Genomic DNA, 18847 nt, shown 5'->3' on the forward strand with positions numbered 1-18847 from the left:
TTTCTGTCTACAAGAAGCTAGCGTATACTCCTTTACTTTTTATGCTCATTTCACACTGGTCGATGTTTTGTGTTTTAAGCCACATAAAAGGTTAAAACAAGTCACATCAGTTAGTATGAAATTGGTATGGTAAATGAGTGAAAAGAGTGGCATTATTAAAAATTAAAAATTAAAACAACGTAAAACACTCAATTATTTTTACTTTTACGTCACATCTAAACATTTTTTTCAAACAAAAAAACGCAGTAAGAAACATACCAGTTTGTGGACGTTCTTGAAAGAACATTCATAGGTTCTGTTTTTCGATCACAAGATATCACGTTTTCTTTCCTAAAAAGTTAAATTAAGTTTATAAGTGAATTGAATCATTTGATTAATATCCCAATGATAATAAAGTAAGAAAAAGAAAAAGGCAATAATCAAATCATATCAAAAGATGAATATACCACTCTTTTACCAGCTGAAATGGGTGCAAATGCTCTTATGCCTTTATTTACTAAAACAATAGATCATATGAAATCATAACACACGTTAGGTTATGAATTTATGTGCTATTGACGAACTATAACTTGTTCTGAATCATATGCTAGGTTCACAAATGAATTAAGTGGTTTAGCCCCTTATGGTCATTGGTGGGGTAATTTTGTAGAAAACATTTTGTCAAATATGAACCGTACCCAAAAAAAAAAAAAACACTTTTAAAAGTAATTTTCGCCTTTATAAATAACAACATTTCCAAAACACATTAACGATCATACCCAATTAATATTTCCTACTCTCACAATTAATATACACAAACAACAAACATTGCAACAACAAAAAATAAAAATAAAAATAAAAATAAAATAGCGTGAAAAGTTCAACCAATTTTAGGTGGTCCATGATCAACAATGGGGAAATAAAAATAAAATAAAATAAAATAAAATAAAATAAAAAAAAATAAAAAAAACTGGTGCCTATCATGGCTGTCAAAACTTCCCATATCAAAATGAAAAGCTAGACCAAGACTGGAAATTTTGACAGAGCTAGCCATGGCTCGATATGGTCCAAAGACTGGTTGTGCCCTTAGATGTGAAGGAAAAGGCATGTGAGCAGTAACTTCCCCTCCACAACAGGCGGCATGGACATTAGTATTATTGATCAAAGATTTAAAACTAAAAAAGGAGCAAAAAAGAAAACAGTTTTTGTTCTTCTAAAAAGAAAGTAGCTTTAAAATTCCGGGACTGATAAAGTACTTTTAACTCTTTTTAATAATCATATGGGAAATGCCAGTTTCCGGCAAGTGATAATGATGTGTTAAGCAGGAGATTATGTGATGTATACGTGGCACAATATTATAGGAGGTGACCAGGCTATTTGTCTAAGTGGTATATATGAATGTTAGTTTTTGGATTAAAAAAAAAACTAAAAACGATGTAGTAATTTGATCAATATCCAAAACTCAAATAGTAAAATCATCACTTTTTAAAACATGAGCATAGCTTTTTGACAAAGACTAAAATTGGATTTAACCCTAAAATTGGATTTTTTTTTTATTATTTTTTTTTTTTCACCTAAAATGAATAGCGATGGATAGTAAAAGTCCTAGAAAACTTTTGACAAAAATTTAAATCCTTATCTATTATACATAAAACTAGGAAGTCCTTAACCCTAAATTGAACTATCAAATTAAATATCCTTAGCCATATGATCATAAATACGTGTTCTTTTAATAGTATTCGAGAAATACATGTTTTTTTAATATAAATTTTCACAGTTCTTTTAATGCTATTAAAAAAAGATGTGTCTCTCGTATGATTAAAAGACATGATTATTTTATAAACTTGAGCGGAAGAAACGGCATTTGAAGGAAACTTTTGTTCATTTTAGAATGAGTCTATCAAAACAAAGCATTTAAATATTATCCAATTTGAAGTCAATTGTACTTTTCTCTCCACACTTGTGTCCTGGTTTTTCTTTTTCTTTCTCTGACTTCGTGTTTTAGGCTTTTAGACTTTCAGTTATAGTTATTTAGTTTCTTACAATGTACACCAATTTGACGAAGAGCCAGGCATTTTCCTTAGCTATTTGGATTTTTATTCACGACCCAGGTGCTTCAAATTGTTCCACAATTCAAAGCCCCAATCTTTTCACACTGCCACTTGGTCTTAACCAAAAAACCCTGTTAATACCCGGCCCAGTAGGATCAAAACCTTTGAAGATTCCCGTTTCATGAAGCTCATGAATTTTTCTGCTTGTTCTCATTAAAGGACATTGGAAATGGGCTATACAACGAAACTCAGAAGTGGGTAAGCAAAGATCAATTGAGAATATAAGGATAGGTTGTAAGCTACGAATCACGAGTTATGGGTTCAGCTATTTCTTCTACGTACAGGATTCTATCCCTTCAAACCTGCCTGTGCTCAAGTCAAGTAGAAATAGGGTGGTTAGGGAGGGTCGATCCATCAATGGACCACGGAGAAAGAAAAGAGTGTATGACTAAGATCTGTCTTTTGATGCAGGAAAATGAGGCAAAGAAGTCAGTGCAGGCTCTTATGATTAATAAGAGGAAGGTAAGTTTACGCTCTTACTACCGAAAGCGAAAAATGACTCGACCTTTTTAGACTTTATCAGAGGAAGGAAAACGAAAGCTCCGAGGAAGACATAGTAATTCGATCTTTTGGGAAATATTATGTTAAATCTGAGCCGTTTATGTTTAACGGCACGTATGCTGTTATTTTTTTAACGGTATGTAAACCGGATCCGTTGGGAAAAAGTCTTTTAATCAATTTTAGTGCATGCTTGAAGCATTTACGGTGGCTTTCTTTTGATTTTTTTAAAATTTGAAAAACAAAAGTGCTTTTTACTTTTCTATTCAAATGCATTCTATAATAATTTTTCTTATCTTTCCTTATATTAATTAAATATTATTTGTTTACAAATATAAATTTGTACCTATCCTCAAATTTTTTACAAAAATTTCAACACAATTCTCAATAAAAGACAAAAAGATGAAAAATCAGAGGTCAAAAACATGGTATTAAGATGTTTAGAATTGAAGGAAATTTTTCCTATTAGTTTTGGTGGATGAGTACGTGTCATGATTCATCGTCTATCTGACGGTGATCATTGGCTGCTCATCTTTCAGCTCAATTCACTAATCACAGCTCAACATCTTTATGAATTGCTGACTGTTCTGATTCTACGAGCACTGCAAGAAAAAAAAAATTAGTGTTAAACCTAAAAATATTATGATTGAAAATTTTTGAAGTCATCAATAGTCGTTTGAATTATTCTAATAACAAAGCATTTAATTGAAACATAGGTACGTATACAATAGAGAAGTAATTACATAAAATTGTTGGAAGAATAATTATAGTATGGACGACATCTTCATATGATTAACAATAATTTTGTGTGGTTTAAACTTTTTAGTTAATAAATCCTAAAAATACCATTTGCTGATGATTTTCCGAATGAAGCGATACACTTATGTCATATTTGTTTCGGCATAAAATGTTTTCTGAAAAATGTTTTCGGTATTTGGTGGGGATAAAAATAATGGTCAACGAAAATTATTTTCAATTTGACCGTAAAATCTTCTTTAATTTTTGAAATACGAACTGTAAATTATTTTCTTGATTTAAACTCTTCATTCTTGCACGGACGTTTGTGGGAATTCACCACAACTGGAGTTTGTTGGTAACCCGACTCTAACGTCAAAGATCTCCGAATTTTAGTATCGAATTGCCAGAATCTGACCAATATTGACGGAATCCAGCCAGTACAGCCGGATTCTGACATTTTTTCGGGATTCTAGCCAGTTTGCATATTAGAATCCTATTAAACTGGCCAGAATCTGACCAGTACAGCCGGATTATAGCCGTTTTTTCCAAATTCCGACCAGTTTGATCGGAATCTAGAAATTTCTGCAGGAATCTGGTGAAGTATCCAGAATCTGACAAGTACGGCCAGTACAGCCTAATTCCGACCGTTTTGTTTGCATTCCGACTAGTTTGGCCAGAATTTGGAAATTTCTGCTGGAATCCAGCGACTTTGCCAGATTATGGCAAACAAGATTTCAGCCAGTTTGGCCAGAATCCGACGACAATAGTCGGACGTACGAGCCAAGCGCCGGAAAATAGTTTCAAGAAAGTTATTTTTTCTGAAAATTAATTTCGTCAAAAATATTTTACGAAGAAAAATATTTTACGTCGAAACAAACGGAGCATTAGTTCAAGAATTATATCAAACATGAAACAAATAGAAGACACTGTTTTGAGACCCGTGGGTTTTGAAGAGTGTTACCGTCCCAAAGGGTTTTGAGGAGGGTTGCTGTTCCCAAAACCGCCCATTTCAGAGTGGTGTCAATCTATTCCCAAAACCGCCTATTCCAGAGTGGGGTGAATCCATTCGAACCAAAATGCCTTTGGCTCTCCCGTCTCATTTCAAGTAAAGGAAGTAATTAGATGGGATGGAAGAGAAGAGGAGAGTTAGGATATATATATATATATATATATATAGGGGATAGGAGAGGTGACCGGTTGAGTAGGTGAGGATTGGGAGAGTGAGGCAAAGACGTTAGGGATTTCTGCACCGCTTATACCAGCCAAGCTAGCGGTCGTGAAAGTCACAACATCAATGCTGTTTCGTATTTTGTCACGAAGAGTTGGTGGTGGCAGGATCTTATCAATGTTGCCTTCAACACTTGACCATTCAAAGATCGACTTTGTCGGTAGAGTATTAATATTACTATTATTGATCAAAGATTTTACGCTAAAACTAAACTGAATTTGAATTTAAATTGAATTGAACTCGAAAAAAGAAGAGCCGGACGTTCATTAAACACCTCTATTTGCTAAAGTTTTTGTTCTGTTATTTTGTTTTAGGAAATATTTCAAAAAACTCTCATGAATTTTCATTTATTTCGAAATGACTCTTTAAAATTTAAAAACTTTCAATTTCACTCATTAAATTTTTAATTTGATGCAATGTTTCCCTCTCCGTTAATATTTGGCGTTTAATCCTAAAGGAACCCTTTAAAATGACAAAAATACCCTCATTTTTTTGAAAAGAAGTTGGGTACTCGTGGGTCACAAATTTACCCCTTTATATATATATATATATATATATATAAAATAATAATAATTTGAAATTAAGGGTGGATTTTATAAAAGTTTCATGGGAATAAAGGTCATTTCACATCTTTTGCTGTTCGATTTAATGTTAAACCTTAACGAAAGGAGGGGCTCATTAATTGCATCAAATTAGAAGTTCAATGAGTGAAATTGAAAGTTTTTGAATTTTAAGGAGATCATTTCAAAAAAAGTAGAAATTCAAGGGAATTTTATGAAGATTCCCTTTGTTTTATATGTTGAAAATAAAAACATTAAATACTCAAAAAACCATGAATTTTTTTTTTCACATTTATGTCATATTAGAAAATTTCTTCAAACCAAAAACAAAAAACATCTTTCAAACACATTGACAAACGAGATATGTTAGCTACGCAACAATTTTGCACAACAATTGCGCAACAACGTTGATGTGTTCAATATTTTCAAATTTTTTTTTTTAAAAAAAAAAAATACTTGACACATCAGCATTGTTATACAAATAACATATCTCTTAACAAAAAAAAAAATATAAAATGAGTACACCACATAATTAATGGGCAAATTTAAAGCATAATTAGGAAGGTGATCATATGTGGTTGACAAATTTATTAACCGATGAGATTCACACCGCGCGTATATTCACATCTTAATTACTGTTTACAACAACAAAAAGGGATCGATAATTAAAACCTACAAATTATTTATTTGCTTTCAGCTAATTACGCGGAGGATAGTGCAACATGAACTGTAAATATGATGCTATTAATAGATTAAGAAAAAAACTTTCACTTATTATTTATGATCTTTCATCATTTTTGCAATCATACTCATAAATTTTAATTATTAATTTAGTGTATTCGTCTTTCTTTCTTTTTTATTTTTTTAATGTCATTCTATGTTATAATTTTCTGTTAAATCTTAAAGGAAGGGTGTCAAAAATCCGAAAAACCCCCTCCTCTTTTTAGGTAAAAATAGGAGAAAAAAAAATTGTAAGGATTTAAACGTTGGTCAGAATTTAATGGAATTTGCAAAAATACATATGTCCGAATCTTCGATTTTTAAAAAATATGGATATTTTGTGAATTTTGACATGATTTAACAAAAAATTATAACAGACGGGTGAAATTGAAAAAAACAAATTTAAAAAATATATAAACTAAATTGATAATTTTTAAAGTTTAAAAGTATAATTACAATAATATGAAAAATCAAAGTTTTCTCGCAAACTAATTTACAAGACTACACGTCTACTCCTAAAGCTAATAGAAATGATATTTTTACATCTTCTACTCATTTTTTTGTACATCTCATTTTTAAATTTTCTTTTAGATTTATGAGACCCCCATGAACCTCACAAATTTAATAGTAAATTTGAAACTTTATTGTAAGTAATTTTACAAAAGATATATAAGAAATATAAGTGTATCATTTTTCTAAAGCTAAATATATAGTGATTAAAAAGTAGCTAATACTTGCCACTCAAGCAATGAGCACGCATTACTTTAACAGCTAGTTGATTTATTGTCGTATATGAGCCCATTATACCGTCACTAGTGACTATTTGCTCAAAATGCATTTTGTTTAAACAAGTCATAGTGATAGCCATCTCTTCTCAATCCTATATAAGTATGATAGTCTTTTAAGGATTTGGTTTTGGTCTAATTTCAAATAAAACTACTTTTTTTTTTGTTTAATTTTATCATTGAGACAAAAATATTGACTTGACTGTCAGATGTTCCCTCTTTAACTGCGGGTTGATGCTATTCAAATAATTTTCTTCTTATTTTAGAAGTAATTTGCAAGCCAGTATGAACGTAAACGTACGAAATATGGTATCATCACAAATTATGTTGAATTTGAATCTTCTCCGATTAAAATGAATCACCGAGAATCCAATTCATTTAAGAGAAATACTACATGTACTTAAATTTTTACAAATGAAACCTTTATGCGAATTTATCATATTATTTATAATGCGCTAGTTGTTTGCTGATAATAAGTGATGGAGTGTGAAGATTTTATGTGAAAATGGGATTGAAATGGTTTTTTTATAGAAAGATTCTTGAAATGGTTTTTTTATAGAAAGATTCAAGTTTTGCTGTTTGCCCTTGTATCTCTGTTGGTGCAGATGAAGCGTGTGGTTGTGAATTGAGTGGTGGAATTGTGCATCCGACACTACTTATTGCTTTTTCGGATCATTTCTCGATGGCCCATCAGACCATTTGATTGTTTAATTGTTTTTGTGAAGTGCAAAGATTGTATCATGAGTGTTCTTTCTCATTTCAGTGGGAAATCGAGCAAGTTGAGACAATTTCAACCTTTTTTTTTATTATTTAAAATTCCAGTTTTTGTCATTTGCTGACTCTACTTATGTTACATTAATGTAATTGTCTTTTTGAACAATCTTTTAGTATTACTTTAACACCCAGAAGAGAATTTAAGATTTCATAGTGGTTTGACAATAAGGAAAGAAGCAAGAAAGCTTAAGCTCAAGAAAGGAATAGGCTCTCTCAATTATCTCTTCGCATAAAAAAAATCGTGTAAAGCATGATATTTATAGGTAGGGGAACAATTTAGGTGATTCGATTTGCTGGCACTGTGCAAAGTGCCCCATGTCCGAGACTCTGCTCCAAAGGGTACATGGTTGTGCCCTTCACAAATTTTTGATGGTCAGCAGCAGCCTTTCTGAGGTTTGACAATGCTATAGGCTTCCTCTCAACTCTCCCCTTAATAATTGAGCATGCGGCTAATGGGTCTCCAGACCCTGCTCCAACCCTCCTACAGAAAATTATAAAAGAAGAGGAAAAAAATATCATTCACCACATGTCCGATACAATAGTTTTTCAACCATAGAAATCTGGCTTGGGATTATCCTTAATCAGCCCCATCTACTCCTCTCCTTCAAATTAATACACTAGAGAACTCAACTAACATTGTAGATAAAGATACGAAAGTTGGAGTCTCACATAAAGTTTATAAACTGGAGCATTAATCATATCATATTGGGTTGGGATTATTGGATGTTGTCAGTCTTCTCTACTTGGTGAGACCATTTCAAACAGAACCCTCTCCTCTCAATACACAAACATGCCTCAAGTACTTGGCCATGCTGTGTCTGCAAGGTTGTCTAACTGATAGTTGATATATATTCCACTCATCATATAATGTGTCATAGCTTGCAGGACCAAGTATTGCAGAGGTTTATCAAATTATGAGAGAAAATAGAAGTAGCACAACTAGTTCATGACCAATCAAGCCAATCAATTATGGCAGCCTGTTCTCAAATACTGTATTCTCAAATTTAGAAACAGACAATATAAGTTCAGTTCACTTACGTCAATAATTTCTCTGATGCGATTCTAGCGGCTCTAATTGTGCCACTGCTTGGTACCCATTTTACAACACGATTTGGATCAGCTCGCATGGGAGAATGAATTTTGATAAGCTTAACAAGCAGAAGAAAAAGATAAAAAGACAAAGTTAAAGATAAAAAATAATAACCAATGAGAAGATTTCACTCATATCAGGAAGGAAGAACGGAGTGTTTATACAAGTTGCAACAACGAAAATTTTATTAGCAAAAATGATATAAAAATTTAGTTCTGGATATCAAGCAATCACCATGATTACAATTCAGTAATCAACATATAACTGTTTGCTCGGTTACAGCATTGGATCCCAGATGGCACTATCCTATGAAAATCTGGCATTTTTTTTTTATTACTTAAAAAAAAAAAAAATACAGCATTTTCCTAGTATAGTGCCATCTGGGATCCAAAAATGGGGGTCATTGACCCAATACACCACAAAAAGAAAAAACCTCCACCAATGCTCCATGACCTCTTAATTAGAATTTGCAACTTCAAGCCTCCTTAACAGGTACTGAGAATTGGTAGTCTTTCTTCTCTCAAAAAAAAAGCTTATTCCGGTACCATTTTCATGAGGTTAAGATCCAAAAAACTATAGAAGTATGAGCATATGGAGAAAAGAAAAGCTGAAGACTTACTCCCAAACACTCCATCATTTGATAGTAAGCTCTACCATGCAAAGGAGTATGACCTTGTCGAGATTCGGAGAAATATCTAGTCCTGCAAATATTATAAGGCTCCCTGCTCAGGTAAACATTAGCAAGTATATAAAATTGGAAATACTGACTGCTGAAAGAAAATTTTATACCATTCTTTATAACCGGGATCCACAGTGAAACCATACATATCTACGGATTCACAAATAGACAGAGCAAATTCAAGAGCCTTGAGCCCAGTTCCTTTTGCTGCTGAACCAAAGGATGCACCTAACATGAGATATACATGATTTTTTATTGGAATTTCCTGCATAGATAGCCCCCAAAAAAGAAAACCCGAGGTTTCAGTAAGATAATTATCCCCAAAAGCAAGGACGTGATGTCTCACAGTTCTATCGAGCAAATGCCAGAGCAAACATCTATTCTAGAGGGAATACAAATGAGCCAAGTTTCTACAAGTAGATGCAAGCAGAGATTTCGAAAATTGGTTTGCTTTTAGCAATTAAACTTTTCTCTCTGGGTTAAATTCACCAATTAAAGCACCAATTGAAAGCAGGGTCCTATAATATGGAATACATGTATGAACATAGATAAATATATGTAATTTTTAAAGGAAATGAATGTACAAATAACTATCATTTTCAAGTTACAAGAACAATTAATTAATTACATTTGTAATTGATGATTTACGGCAGCAAGAAAATGTTTAAAAGGAAAAGTTCAAACTTAAGCAACAAATATAGGAGACCAACTTCGTTTTTGTTTTGGTAGGATGAGCAAAACTAAAAGGAAACAACATACGAACCCATATCATTTTGTTCATAATGTCATGAATTGTTGTTTTAATGATCAAGGCCTCCTTCCTCATTTCTGCATGCAGAACCCATATCTTTAGTGTGCTTCTAGTAATATGTGACAGGCTTCACAAGTTACAACAAAGTATGGTGCCCATACCATCTAACTCCACAACTTTATCAAGAGCTTTGGCAGATCCCCTATTAAGGAGACGAAATGTACTCTTCTTGCCCACATAATCTGAATAGTTCTGTAATAAATCAAAAATTAGAAAAGGTAGAGCATTTATTAGGTGAAGTAAGCACCAGAATTTCTAAGATCGACATAGGAACAGCTTAACCTGAATTGGAGCACCATTTTCTCTAACTGATGAAAATTTAGGTGATCATATGTGGTTGACAAATTTATTAACTGATGAAGAGATTCACATCTTAATTACTGTTTACAATTAAAAAAAAAAAAAAAAAAAAAAAAAAAAAAAAAAAGGATGAATAATTAAAACCTACAAATTATTTATTTTCTTTCAGCTAATTACGCGGAGGATATATAGTGCAACATGAAATGTAAATATGATTCTATTAATAGATTAAGGGGAAACTTCATTTACTATTTTTAATCTTTCATTACTTTTATAATTACTTTTACAAATATATATAGAATAAAATAAAAAGAGAAGGTAAAAGAGCTCTTCTTCAGTAATAAGTATTGTTAAAAACCGTTTACTCAACTGAATGAAGAATCAGTAATCAATAATGATTGTCTGGTTACATGCATTGTGATTGATATATTCAAGACTATATGTAATAAAGAAATTATGTAGCAATTATGCAATATCAAAAGATGAAGTTTCGTCAAGGACAATTTAATAAATTAACGCTAAGCGTGACACAATAAATTGTAGGTTACATTATATGTTTTAAACAATAATTATTTATTTTTTTACATGATTGAAAATATGAAGACTCGTCAATGACAACTTATCAATAAATTAATGTTAAGCGTGAAAAAATAAATTGTTAGTTACATTTATATGTTTTAAACAATAATTTTTTGTTAATTGTTTATTTATCTCGTTAGTTATATTCTTTAGTATTTTTAATCAATTTTTGTACAAGTATATTTTTTAATCACCCCTCTAAACTAAAGTCCCAAGCTCCACCAGTACCTACTCTGTAATTTGTTTACATTACCTAAGCGTACTCCATCCTCCACTATATTTTCTTAATCAAGTTTGGTGTATAATTGAGGTGAAAAATTATGATCGGGGTGAGCGGGCCCACTATTACAGCATTTACAAATCCTAAATCAAGGATTGATATGGAAAAGTTTGTTGAAATAATTAAAGTCGTTGGGACTTGTGGACTGGATTCAGTGATCCTAATCATGTCTTGTTTTCTTTTTTCTTTTTTTTCTTCGTGTTTTGCAACCAAAATCTAATATAGCATTACTTTATCTACACACCTACTCAATGAAAGCAGGTGGCAGGCTGGGGTTGGACCCGCAACACTGACTTCGGTTCGTCAGTGACATGATTATTGGTGGCCAGGGGAGACTTTGATTCGTCCTTTCCCTCATTCATCCAACTCAATATAAAAAAATAAAAAATAAAAAAATAAAAAAAGTATTTCTTAATAAATAAAGAAAGAAAGAGAGAGGAGAGTGATGCTCCGACAACTCCGGCCACTTGAGTTGTTCAACAGGGCAGGCTGGGCTTGGACCAGCGTACGCCCAAGTCTTAAAGAGATTTAAGGGAGGGAAGATCAGCAAAAAATAAAATGGCAGACATTGTTGTTCGAGTTAATAAAGAACGTGGACCAGCACAGGTATTTGCCTCGGATACCCGCACAAGAAGCAGATTTCGCCGGTGGAATGGAGGACGAAGTCAACTTAATCCTGAGGGAGCTCAGTCTAAAAAATATCTTCCTAAAGAACTCCGAAGAGAAACGGAACGAGCATGAAGTAGTGAAGGAGTTAGTTAGCCATTGAAATTGATGAATATTGGCATTGAAATCTACGACGATGTAGAAAAGTACGGCATTGAAATTGATCAAGCTCTTGTACATACAACGACGGAGGCACTGCGCATTAACCGTAGAAGATCAGAAGTCGAAGAAGATGACATGGTGGGCTAAAGCTGTATTTTTAGCATTATCCTTATGGAGCACCTCAGAGTCTGCATTGATGCTTCGGAAATTACAGGTAAATGTTGGATTCAAGCTATTGATCTATCCTCCTAACAACAATTCAAACGTCAGATTTTGCCAAAGAGATGGTATGTTGTTTTCGTATATATACACACTACACTAATTAAAGTTAGAAGAAATTTTATTAAAGGTAAATTTACTCTTCTAATTTTACTCTTGTAATTTAAAACAATATGCGCTTTTTGTAATGTTCGGAATATTATTTGGTAATTAAAGTATAAAATTTGATTAAATAATTTATCAAAATTAATTTAGTACAAATAAATATTTTAAAGTCTAAAGAAAATAAAATATATATATATATATATATATATATATATATATATATATATATATATATATATATATATATATATATATATATATAAATTAAAATAAAATAAAATAAAAGGAAACCAAGATAAGAACAAATAGCCATTCAGATAAAAAAAAAGTAATAAAAGAAGACACAGAAGCACCAAGTGCCTTTATGCACAAAAGACTCCCTAGTGCCTTTGTCTTTCTGAGAGAAGCTGAAAAAAAAAGAAAAAAAGAAAAGAGGGAGAGTCTTTTGTTAGGAAGACCGAGATCTACGAAGTTTTGATGGTCAGATCTTTGATCCGTCTTCGAAAACATGATCTTTGCACCCGGATATCATTTTAAGGTAAAATACTAAACTTGTGTTCTTGAGATTTTGGGTTAAAATCTTGAAATTTAAGTTTAATTTAGTGTTTTTTTGAAGTAATGGACCTGTTAGAACTTGTTTAAGGCTACCCAAACCATGAGTTTTGGTTTGGTGAATTTTTTGTGAGTTTTCCTAAACTCTAATTTTTTGGTATTTAATTTTAGTGATGTTTTTATGTGATTAGCCCTTAGTAAATGCTATTGGGTAAATAATATTGTGATTGGGGTAGTGTTTTGATGATTTGGATTTAAGTTTGGAAACCCTAATTTTATGGGTTAAATTAATTTGGAGGTTTTTAAAGTAATTAAAACCTAGATTGTTAATTTGTGAATTAATTGCGATTGTTGTGATGATTAATCGCAAATGTGAGTCTAATGTTACAAAATGTCAAGTAATGTGTAATGTATTATTTTTCAGTGACGCATTGCAAGGTGGTGTCTAGAAAACCTAGTACTTAATATCCGCACAGCCAGGTGAGTATTCTACTCATTGAGAAACTTATTTTCATATAATATAAAATTGCTAAATATATATTGTTTTACTAAATTCGAACCAACCGTATGTTGATTATAACTGTTTTGGTTGTTTTGAGTACTTTTGAATATCTTGAAATTATGATAGATGTTTGAAAATATGAATATAATATGTGGAGTTTGAATGAATTGTCTGACTGTATGTGGTGGTTGGGAATTTTGTAGACGATAGTTATATTGTAAATTGGGAATTTTGTAAACTATGGTTGTATTATAAATGATTGAGATTTTTAGTGTGAGTTATAGGATTGGGACATGATGCATTAATTGCGTACTTGCTGCGACAGGTAATGGTCCTACTGTGAAGATTGATTTGTATATTTAAATAAAAAAAACAAATAGGTCGTCGCACTTTTCATTATAAAATATGTTGGAGGAAGTTTCTCTGTAAGAAATTAGGACGGAAACGGTTATTTCCTAATTATTGTTTTTACTATTTGTTTTTGTTGGATACAACGACAGGGTCCGCCACATCATGATCCCGGACACGGCCCCGCTCATTAACCAGGGCCTCCTCTACGATCGGATCAGCAAAATGACGCAGTCGGAGTTGAGAATCAGCCATGGGAACAGTAGCTCCACGCTGCCCAGTGCGATCATAGGTGGGTACGTTTTTGTCGATTGGATGGTTTCGAGAGAGCATAATGAATTGAAAGAAATTGCGGACCGAATGCGCCGCTCTGGCTGCGAAAATGAGTTCGTTCAGACCTATTGTAGCGTCCGCCGCGATGCACTAGATGCGTATCTTCCAATGCTAGGGATTGACAAACTTAGTATTGAAGAGGCTCGGAAGAATATTGAGTGGGATTCCTTGGAAGGGAAGATGAGGAAATGGATTCCGGCCGTTAAGATTGTTCTAGAGGATATTGTCAGCCGTGAGAAAATCCTCTACGATCATATTTTCCATGATGCCGACGGCATCAAGGAGATTTGCTTCAACGAGATTGTGAAAGGCTTCGTGATGCAGCTGTTGAACTTCGGCGAGGCGGTTGCGAACGGGAGAAGGTCGCCTGAGAAGCTGTTCAGGATATTAGGCATGTATGATGCGATGGCACACAAATTGCCTTGCTTTGAAGCAATGGTTACTGATGAATTCGTGATCAATAAGGCGAAAGGAGTGCTTTGCGGACTGGGCGAGGCGGCCAGCGGGACATTTGTGGAGTTTAAGAATGCGGTGCATAGTGAGAGATGGGAGACCCCGATGCAAAGCGGTGACATTCACCCAAAGACCCGGTATGTGATAGGTTATTTGAAATTGCTTGTTGAGAACGGAGATACTCTGAAGTTGCTGTTGGAAAGTGGTGAAGATGATGGGTTTTTTGTTGCTCTGCAAAATGATAGTGATAGTGATAATGATATTTATAACGATAACTCCGAGCTGTCTCCCGTGGCCCGTAGGTTATTATTGTTGGTGATGTCCTCGGTACAGGCCACTCTTAAGGCTAAATCGAAGCTGTGTGAGGATAGTGCCCTGAAATATATATTTCTGATGAATAATTTTCAGTATGTAGTACAGGAAGTGAAAGATTCGGTTCTTGGGAAGGTTTTAGGTGATAATGATTGGGTTCGTAAACGTGGTGGCCAGATAGACCAGTATGCGATGAGTTATCTTTGCGCTTCTTGGAGCAAGGCATTGTCTTGTTTGAAGGATGAAGGGATTGGTGGGAGCACAAGTACTGATACCAAAAAGGTGGTGGCCGCTTTGAAGGAAAGATTTAAGTATTTCAATACATGCTTTGAGGAAATCTACGGGGTTCAAACTGCTTGGAAGGTTCCCGATGCCCAACTTCGTGAAAAGCTGAGGATATCTATATCGGAAAAGTTGATCCTGGGATACAGCTCGTTTCTGGGGAGGTATGGGAATCAAGTAGAGAGGAAATACATAAAGTACACGGCAGAAGATTTACAGAGCTATTTGTGGGATTTGTTTGAAGGATCACCCCGAGTTCTAAACCACATGAAGAAAAAAAGTAAATAGGATATATATATATATATATATATATAGAGAGAGAGAGAGAGAGAGAGAGAGAGAGGACTCTTGTATCAGGTATGGTATGCCCCCTGCTTTCTTGGAAAGGAGTACTTCTCCAGTTAAGTGTAGCTTGATTGTGTGATTTTTATTTTTGTTGTTTGTTGATGTAATCCTAGTCTGTAAGGATTACATCTATATCTAAGTAAAAGATATATCTATGTTGCAGATATATCTAATATGAGTTGTAGTTGAATAAAAGTCTTATCTCTTCTAGGGAGAGAAGACGAGTAATAGTAGTTGTTTTCATTTAAAGTTCTATTTGAATAGCAATATGTTATCTAGCTCAATATATGGGATAACTCTATCTAGAATAGAGTTACGTTCCTATGGGGAGTTTTCTAGCTTTATTGTGTATTTAAAGGAAGGATTATGGAATATATGTTAAGTTGAATTATTTGTTTGATAAATACATTTTACTGTGTTTTGGGAGTTTCTGGCTCACTCGAAACAGCCAACCTATCAATTCCTATGTTTTGTATTAATTGGTTCACATCATTAGTAATGTGATAACCCCGCATGGGATTTTAGGAATGTTAATCCCCTCCCTACCTACAGGCTATATTCTGTAATAACTGATGTACGTTATGCATGTGTTGTAGATTTTAGTTTTTGTATGTACATGTTGATTTTGCCATGGTTCATGTATTTTATTGCCATTAATCGCCATTTGCCTTGAAACACCCTTGTGGCCCACTTAATTTGGTATCCTAGCTATGAGCTACTTGATTGCATACTTGCTGCTTTAGCATGTTTGTATTTTTATATGAGTTTTGTTGGTGCATTTCTCTTGCTAAGCGTATGTTTGTGCTTTTTAAGAACCAAGCTCGATCGTCATTGTGTAGGAATATGGGATTTACACAAAAACTAGTACAACATATCAATTAAGTTTTCTTTTTCCTCAGTCTAATTTGATGGGATATCTTGTGTATGATTGGAGCCAGCCAGGCGACAGAGTAGCCTCTCCCTCGGATGGCTTCGTCCCACGGTCCATATATAGCAGCCTCAAAAGACTTTTTCTGTCTACAAGAAGCTAGAGTATACTCTTTCTACTCTTTACACTCATTTCACACTAGTTGACGTTCTGTGTTTTAAGCTACTTAAAAGTTTAAAACTAGTCACGTCATCACATGTGAAATTAGTATGATAAATGAGTCAAAAAAGAGTGACATTATTAAAAATTAAAATATTGACACACAACATAAAACATTCAATTATTTTCACTTTTACGTCGTATCAAAACATTTTTTTTAAAACAAAAAACGCATTAACAAACATACCCGTTTGTGGTCGTTCTTGAAAGAACATTCACAAATCCTGTTTTTCCATTCACAAGATATCACGACTTTCTCTCCTAAAAAATTAAATAAAGTTTATAAGTGAATTGAATAAAAAGAAAAAAAAAAAAAAAAAAAAAAAGCAATAATCAAATCATATCAAAAGATGAATATACCACTCTTTTACTGGAAATGGGTGCAAATGCTCTTATGCCTTTATTTACTAAAATAATAGATTATATGAGATCATGGCACATGTTAGTTTATGAATTTTCGTGCTATTAATGAAATATAACTTGTTCTGAATCACATACTAGGTTCACAAAGGAATTAAGTGGCTTAGCCCCTCATGGTCATTGGTGGGGTAATTTTGTAGAAAACATTTTGTCAAATATGAACCGTACCCAAAAAAAACACTTCTAAAATAATTTTCACCTTTATAAATAGCAAACACCTCCAAAACACATTAACAATCATACCCAATATTTCCTACTCTCACAATATACACAAACAACAAACATAGCAACAACAAAAAAAAATAGTGTGAAAAGTTCAACCAATATTAGGTGGTCCATCCACAAAGGAAAATCCAAAAAAAATGGTGCCAATCATGGCTGTCAAAACTTCCCATATCAAAATGAAAAGCTAGACCAAGACTGAAAATTTTGACAGAACTAGCCATTGCTCGGTATGGTCCGAAGACTGGTTGTGCCCATAGATGTGAAGAAAAAGTAGGGGTGTGCACGGGGCAGGCTGGGGCGAACTTCCGCCCTTTTTGCCCCCACCCCTCACCCCTGCAGGTTAACCTTTTGGCACCCGTGAGCCGCACAAATAAGGGAGAGTCCGTGCGGTGCGGGGTGATGAGGGGCGGGGGGTGCGGGTCGTGCAGGGCGGCATGGGGCGGGGCAGGTTCAATACCTAGATCTAGAATCATGAGAAACCAAAGCCAAATTTTCTAAGATACTAAATAAATCATATAGAAATAACAAACAAATCGACGATTTTCACAGTATTATCCAAACACTAAACTAAACCAAACCAAATAAAAACGAACAATTTTTTTTAAAAAAACTCAGCTTAATCACCATCGTGCCCACCCCTAAGCTTCGTAACTCACCGGAATGCCCAAGTTTGTGGGTCACCTAGGGGAAAACGAAGAAGATGAAGCGCGGTGGGATTTTCTCCTTGCATCTTGATTATGGACATCGTGGTACTGTACGGTGCGAGGTTTAACAAAGAGAACTATAGAAGAGAAATGAAGAGAAGGGGAGGCACAGCCTGTGCGGCGCTAGGGTTAGCGCGATCAAAGTCTCTAGAAGACAGAAGAGAAGACTGGAAAAAAAAGGGGGGGGGGGGGGGGGGGCACTAGGTTAACTTCATTATGTTAGGCTTTTTTTATTTTTTTTTTTCTTTTAATATTCATGCGGTGCGAAGCTGGGCAAGGCAAGTCCTCAGGATTTTTCAAAATCCAGACCCGTAAACCACACCACACCGCACAGTTTTAACAGAACAGAAACGCGATCCGGCTCAAAACATGCGAGTTTATTTGATCGTTGGGCGGGGCGGGGGGTCGATTTGGCCGAGTCGATGCAATTTGATCGCTTCCTGCACACCCCTAAGGAAAAGGCATGTGAACAGCAACTTCCCCTCCACAACAGGTGGCATGGACATTAGTATTATTGATCAAAGATTTAAAACTAAAAAAGGAGCAAAAAAGAAAACAGTTTTTGTTCTTCTAAAAAGAAAGCAGCCTTAAAATTCAGGACCGATAAAGTATTTAACTCTTTTTAATAATCATATGAGAAATGCCAGTTTCTGACAAGTGATAATGATCTGTCAAGCAGGAGCTAGACTATGTAATGTACATGTGGCACAATATTATAGGTGGTGACGAGGCTATTTGTCTAAATGGCATATATGAATGTCAGTTTTTAGACCAAAAAACTAACGAACGATGTAGTAATTTGATCAATATCCAAAATTCAAATTGTAAAATCATCGCTTTTTAAAACATAAGCATAGCTTTTTGACAAAGATGCCAACAACAAGAACCAAAATTGGATTTTTTTTTATTTTTATTTTTTTTTCACCTAAAATGAATAGCGATAGATAGTAAAAGCCTTAGAAAACTTTTGACAAAAATTTAAATCCTTATCTATTATACATAAAACTAGGAAGTCCTTAACCCTTAATTGAACTATCAGCTTAATAAATATCCTTAGCAT

At 33.9% G+C, this 18847-nt stretch overlaps 2 protein-coding genes across 3 annotated transcripts; one reads left to right on the plus strand and one right to left on the minus strand.

The window, feature by feature from the left end:
* Window positions 1-7527: 7527 nt before the first annotated feature.
* LOC133876040 (sialyltransferase-like protein 2) lies at window positions 7528-12037 on the minus strand. Its single transcript, XM_062314344.1, has 7 exons — window positions 11981-12037; window positions 10075-10228; window positions 9926-9990; window positions 9273-9427; window positions 9103-9184; window positions 8432-8541; window positions 7528-7874 (listed from the first exon to the last, which is right to left on the minus strand). Exons 1-7 carry the CDS (start codon window positions 12035-12037, stop codon window positions 7670-7672), a joined length of 828 nt encoding a protein of 275 aa, XP_062170328.1. The 3' UTR covers window positions 7528-7669.
* Window positions 11642-15739, plus strand: LOC133875336 (exocyst complex component EXO70B1-like). Of its 2 annotated transcripts, none has more exons than XM_062313440.1 (3): window positions 11642-12114; window positions 13201-13256; window positions 13779-15739. In XM_062313440.1, the coding sequence occupies exon 3, from the start codon at window positions 13792-13794 to the stop codon at window positions 15292-15294; it is 1503 nt and encodes a 500-aa protein (XP_062169424.1). In that variant the 5' UTR covers window positions 11642-12114; window positions 13201-13256; window positions 13779-13791; the 3' UTR covers window positions 15295-15739. The 2 variants fall into 2 exon arrangements, with proteins under 2 accessions (XP_062169424.1, XP_062169423.1); XM_062313439.1 differs by lacking the exon at window positions 11642-12114 and adding an exon at window positions 12607-12762.
* The last annotated feature ends 3108 nt before the right edge of the window (window positions 15740-18847 follow it).

Source organism: Alnus glutinosa, chromosome 8, assembly GCF_958979055.1.
Source record: "Alnus glutinosa chromosome 8, dhAlnGlut1.1, whole genome shotgun sequence".
Classification (NCBI taxonomy): Eukaryota; Viridiplantae; Streptophyta; class Magnoliopsida; order Fagales; family Betulaceae; genus Alnus; species Alnus glutinosa.

What these genes read in the sequence shown, in the direction of transcription:
- LOC133876040 (XM_062314344.1), bottom strand. Translation starts at nt 12,037, where the DNA reads ATGTCATCTTCTTCGACTTCTGATCTTCTACGGTTAATGCGCAGTGCC. An exon ending in TGCGCAGTGCCTCCGTCGTT is followed by an intron (nt 10,229 to 11,980) that starts GTATGTACAAGA and finishes TGTCGATCTTAG; the next exon opens with AAATTCTGGTGCTTACTTCA. An exon ending in TTATGAACAAAATGATATGG is followed by an intron (nt 9,428 to 9,925) that starts GTTCGTATGTTG and finishes CTATCTATGCAG; the next exon opens with GAAATTCCAATAAAAAATCA.
- LOC133875336 (XM_062313440.1), top strand. Translation starts at nt 13,792, where the DNA reads ATGATCCCGGACACGGCCCCGCTCATTAACCAGGGCCTCCTCTACGAT.